We start from the raw sequence: 4,742 nt of genomic DNA, 5'->3' as shown, positions 1-4,742 counted from the left end.
AGGCACAATGAAACCTCAGGTCTATTCCAAGGAATTCACTTATTTGTTTTATAGCCTCATTAAGGAAATGAGAGCCGTTATCAGAACTTAATCTTTGTGGAATGCCCCATCTAGGCAGGATTTTGGTCAAAAGAGCTTTAGCAACTGCAGCAGCATCCTGTTTTGATGTGGGGAAAACTTCCACCCACTTAGACCACATATCCACCATCACTAAACAATATGTTTTCCCTTCACATGGACTAAGTCCATCATTAAGTGATCGAATGGCTCTACTGGTGGTGGATGCACTGCCTGTGTCATTTTGATGCCCTTTGCCACATTATGTGTGTTACCTTTTGCAAAAATTTTCTGCATAAATTGTGAACCCTTTTGTAAACCATGGGCTGTCAATTGATCTACCATCCCCCTTTTGGACGCATGGTCTCTCCCATGCGTCAACTTTGCATAGTGTGGAAAAAAATGTTTGGGGAGACATGGAAGGCCAGTCGGTCCAACCCAGATGCCATCAATTTTCTTGCAGCCGACATTCTTCCACAGAGAGGCCTGTGTGGGTCACTAGAGACTGCATGCTCTGTAGAAAGGAAAAAAAGTTCCATTAGTTTCAGTTTGTGCTCAAAGATTTTTGATGTGGGATGCGGCTGCTTTTGCAGCAGAATGTGCTGTGTTGTTACCTGTAGAAATGAAATCAGTTTGGTTAGTGTATGCTGCGCACTTACAGACAGCAATTCCTTAATGCAGGATGGCTTCAAGTAGCTGAGGAATCAGGTCAGCATTTAAAATGGGCTTGCCATCAGATTTAAAACATCTTCGATGTTTCCATAGGGCCCCAAAATTTATCACGGCCTAAAATTGTTCACAAACTGCAGTTTGCCGAGACTCGATTTGTGGCCTTCTCAGGTTAGATGAATGAGTAGTGTGATTGTATCATACAAACAAACGTGCTCGTCAGCACAACAAAGTAACAAATCAACACATTGAAGAACTGCCATGCCTGGTGAAAGCTGTACACTACAGGGACAATAAAAAAGCATTCACCAGGTCAACGACTAAAAATCAACAGGCCTGTTGTGGTATTTAAAATAAAATAGTATGGGACTATATCTAGAACAGCGTGCAAGGTTGAACGGATGCATTTACTGCCTGCAGGTCTTATACAAATCTCAATTCTATAGGTTGGCCAACATCTCTAATCTTTTTATTTATATAGTTATTTATAAGTCCTACGTCATATTTATGCTGCTCCCAAAGACTACTTGGCACATTAGAGAGCAGGATGGATTTCTAATGCTGTGAGGACAGTCATAAGAGGGGTACTACAACATGCTATTTCATTAATATTACGTTCAACTGCAATCTCAGCTTTTTTGGGGGGACATCGATAAGCATTCAGTGATGGGCTAAAACATACAGACTCAGACACACATGTCCAGTCAAAGGCCTCACAACAAGATTTCACAAACGGGCCCAAATCTGCCCACTCACTGTGTGCATCATCAGCTAATGAAACATGCGGCAAAGAATTCTGTACATCAAAGAAAACAGATTGACCTTCAAATAAAATCACACTAAGTGCACACGAGTGCACAGACCAGAATAACCACTCGGTGCTTATGGTTTCTGGCATATCATTGAAAAACCAATACTTCTCAAAAGCCTTGTCTCTTTCACATACGACATGCGACGTGCAATGCAGGTCTTCGGGCAACATAAATTTAGTTCCACATTGGTGTTTACTTTTGCTCGTGCGTGTGCACAAATGTCCTCAGCCCAATTTTCAGCGCATACAGACCATTCGTATGCGAAACAAGAATCTGTCTGCCGTCATGGATTTTCCATCTCAGTCACCACAACGCCATCGTCACTGGCCATAAGACATATACCCAATTTGCACATTAAATCTCTTCCCAGCAGTGGAACAGGACAGGACCCAGACAACACAAATTTATGCACCTTCCGTTTTCCCTCTCCTGTTTCACAACTCAGGGGAACCGTGACTGGTTCAGAAACATGATGCCCGGATGCTGACACACAAAAAACTGTTTCTTTTGTCAGCTGTGGATTGAATGGCAAGTCGCCAAGTCGTATGGTGGATCTACCTGCCCCACTATCTACCATAAATGAAATGCATACATCACCAACCAAAAGATTATGCCTTGGCAATGCTTTAAAACAATCAGACTTGTATAACATAAAATCCAGTTCTGCCGAACTGTCACATGAAGGAACAACAGAGCAAGCAAGTTCTTCATTGCAGAGAGCGATATCAGTGTATGTGTGTGTGTAGTTATATAATTACCACAGCCCTTATCTGGTGGAGTTGACTGCACTCCCAGAATCTCCCCCTCCCTCCTCTGCTCACATAGTCAGTCTGCTTTTTTCTACGGATCACCACCTCTGCTGCTACAATCCTTTGCCCAGTGACCAGTTTTCCCACACAAACAGCAACGATCACAGTCCATCAGATTTTCGCCGGTATAAGTTACGCTGTGGACGAGACACAGCATTGCCTCCTTGCTGTTGAGCCACAGCTGTCATCACTAGCTGTAACTGTTTGTCAGAGTGTTCACGCTTTCTCTCTTGTTTGTCATCCTGTTTCTCTTGAGCATGCACAGCATGAGCACAAACATTATAAAGTCTCTCATTTTTCCAGTTAATGCATGTAGACTTCACAGATGTCACAATGTCAGGTCTCAGTCCATTTAAAAAACAATTTCTCAGGTGGCTCTCCCAAAGGCCTGCTTCCTCTCCTCGGTTTGTAGGCTCATGGATACCAGAATAACGTTTGAAGACATCGTACAAATGAACATAATAATCCTGTACAGACTCATCCTTCTTCTGCATGCAGTCTGAAACCTTGGTTAAATCCAGTCTGGCAGGGAATGCTGTTTTGATGGCATTGCACAGTGTGGTGACAGCGACAGTGTAAGGTCGGTTCTCATCGTTGTTCCAGTTTGTATGTTCTCTGCGCTCTTGTCCATTGCCCGCCTCCGCGCTGACTTTGTGCCAGTTTGCTGGCCCCATCTTCACAGCGAGTAACCTGCGGAGTTCAGGCATTGTCGGACTAAATTCTTGACAGAATATCAGCGGTTCTTCAGCAAAGCGCTTTCCCGAGTCGAACGGATCTGGTAGATGTGTCATCGCCTCTTTCATATCTGACACAGTCCATGGCCTGTAAACCATTATCGGCCCCTCTGGCCCAGAAATCTTGACCATCGGTGCTTGAAATGAGATGTCGTCAATGCCCTCGAATAAATCCGTTCTCTGTTTCATGCCCCTGGTGCAATACGGACGCCTTTGCGCAAGAACAGGCGGACTCAATGCTGGTTGAGATGTGATGACCAGTGCCTCACGGTGCAGCTCTCTGTCGGCGGGCAGAAGTGGTGGGGGTGCACTGGGTGATGCAATCGCTGCTTCAGGTGGCGGTGCGTTATGCTGTTGGATTTGTGGTTGTCGAGGAGGGTAGTTGTCGAGGTCGGGGTCGATTCTTAGGGCGTGCAGCTCTCCCACGGGACAGCGGTATGGCGGTGGAGAAATAGAAACAGAAGAACAAGAGTTAGTTGATGTGTGTGCATCAATATTACACCTTTTTACTCCAGAAACATTCTCACTCCCTGACTTAGGCAAAGTTTTCAACCCAGACTTTCTCTCTCTCTGTTCAGCCTCTTTCAGCCAAAAAACTCAGTGTTTCTTCACAATTTTCACACTGATGAGAACAACATCCTGCACAACATCTCCTACTTTCTGGAGTTTAGTGACGCTTAGCGTCATGGTGTTTAATTAAGAGCTCGATATCTAGCATGCTTTTTTTAGGCCATATATTTCTCTCATTTGCAAATAAACCGGTTCAGAAAATTAACCTGTTTGCTATTGCCGGCACCCATTCTGTCACCTCTTAGGAAGCGTCTGCACTCGTGCACAATTTGTCTCAGCTATAGGACGCACTCACGGTTAGACAACTCAGTCAAAACCGCAGCTCACTGCTAATCAGATCTGCCTACACACTCTTGACCAAATTGCGTGTCTCAAAACCTCAGAATGAACACACACGGGATCTCTGAGGATAGCCAATCTCTCGTCTTGACCCTGTCAGCACGGTTCCCTCGCACATATGACAGAATGGAATATTTTCTTCTAATTTGCAAAGGGAATTTATTTACCTTGGTTCCCACTCAGAATGTCCCCATGAGTTCTTTTGAATCCCGATGCTGTTCTCCCCAGTCCACGGGAGAGCGAACGGCCCCCCGTCCCTGAAGGCTAAACGGGGTAGGGGTTGGACCCTGGGTCCAAGATGATCAATCACCGTCCGTCCCGAGGTCCAGGAATTCCAGTCAAGGGATCTGCACTTCTGACACCAAATTGTTGTGGAAACTTTTCTGAGAGATGAGACCAAGATTTGTCTTTGAAAATATTTATTTGCTTGCAAGCAGGATCAACTCAAAACAGAGTGACAATCATCAGTCTGCAGAGAGTGGAACACTCTCTGTTATCTGCATACCATTTTTATACCCCTACTGCTCTCTTCCCCACCAATCAAGTGTCATTTTACATTTTCCCATGCTATGTTTCAGTCTTATCCACAGCTCCAAGGCCGTGCACATCTTCCCTTCTCAATAACACAAGATATCATTCATTCTGGAAGAATTAGTTTTACCAAAACCCTCACATAGGCCTCTGTTCTGCTACTGTTGTGGAAAAATTTCAGTCTTGTAGTTAAAAAAATCTCTCAGAGAAGGTCCGGATGT

At 44.6% G+C, this 4,742-nt stretch overlaps 1 protein-coding gene across 1 annotated transcript in view; it reads right to left on the bottom strand.

Moving 5' to 3' along the window:
• Positions 1-3,342, bottom strand: part of LOC130549403 (uncharacterized) — a 6,212-nt gene extending 2,870 nt beyond the window's left edge. The window contains exon 1 of the mRNA XM_057326621.1: positions 2,297-3,342. Within this exon, the coding sequence (XP_057182604.1) occupies positions 2,449-3,270 (822 nt within the window). The 5' untranslated portion in view covers positions 3,271-3,342 and the 3' untranslated portion in view covers positions 2,297-2,448. The remainder of the gene's footprint in view (positions 1-2,296) is intronic.
• Between the last annotated feature and the right edge of the window lie 1,400 nt (positions 3,343-4,742).

Source organism: Triplophysa rosa, unplaced genomic scaffold, assembly GCF_024868665.1.
Source record: "Triplophysa rosa unplaced genomic scaffold, Trosa_1v2 scaffold113_ERROPOS68661, whole genome shotgun sequence".
Lineage (NCBI taxonomy): Eukaryota > Metazoa > Chordata > Actinopteri > Cypriniformes > Nemacheilidae > Triplophysa > Triplophysa rosa.
Note: the sequence above shows the minus strand (reverse complement) of the source record. Positions and strands in the feature narration are given on the sequence as shown.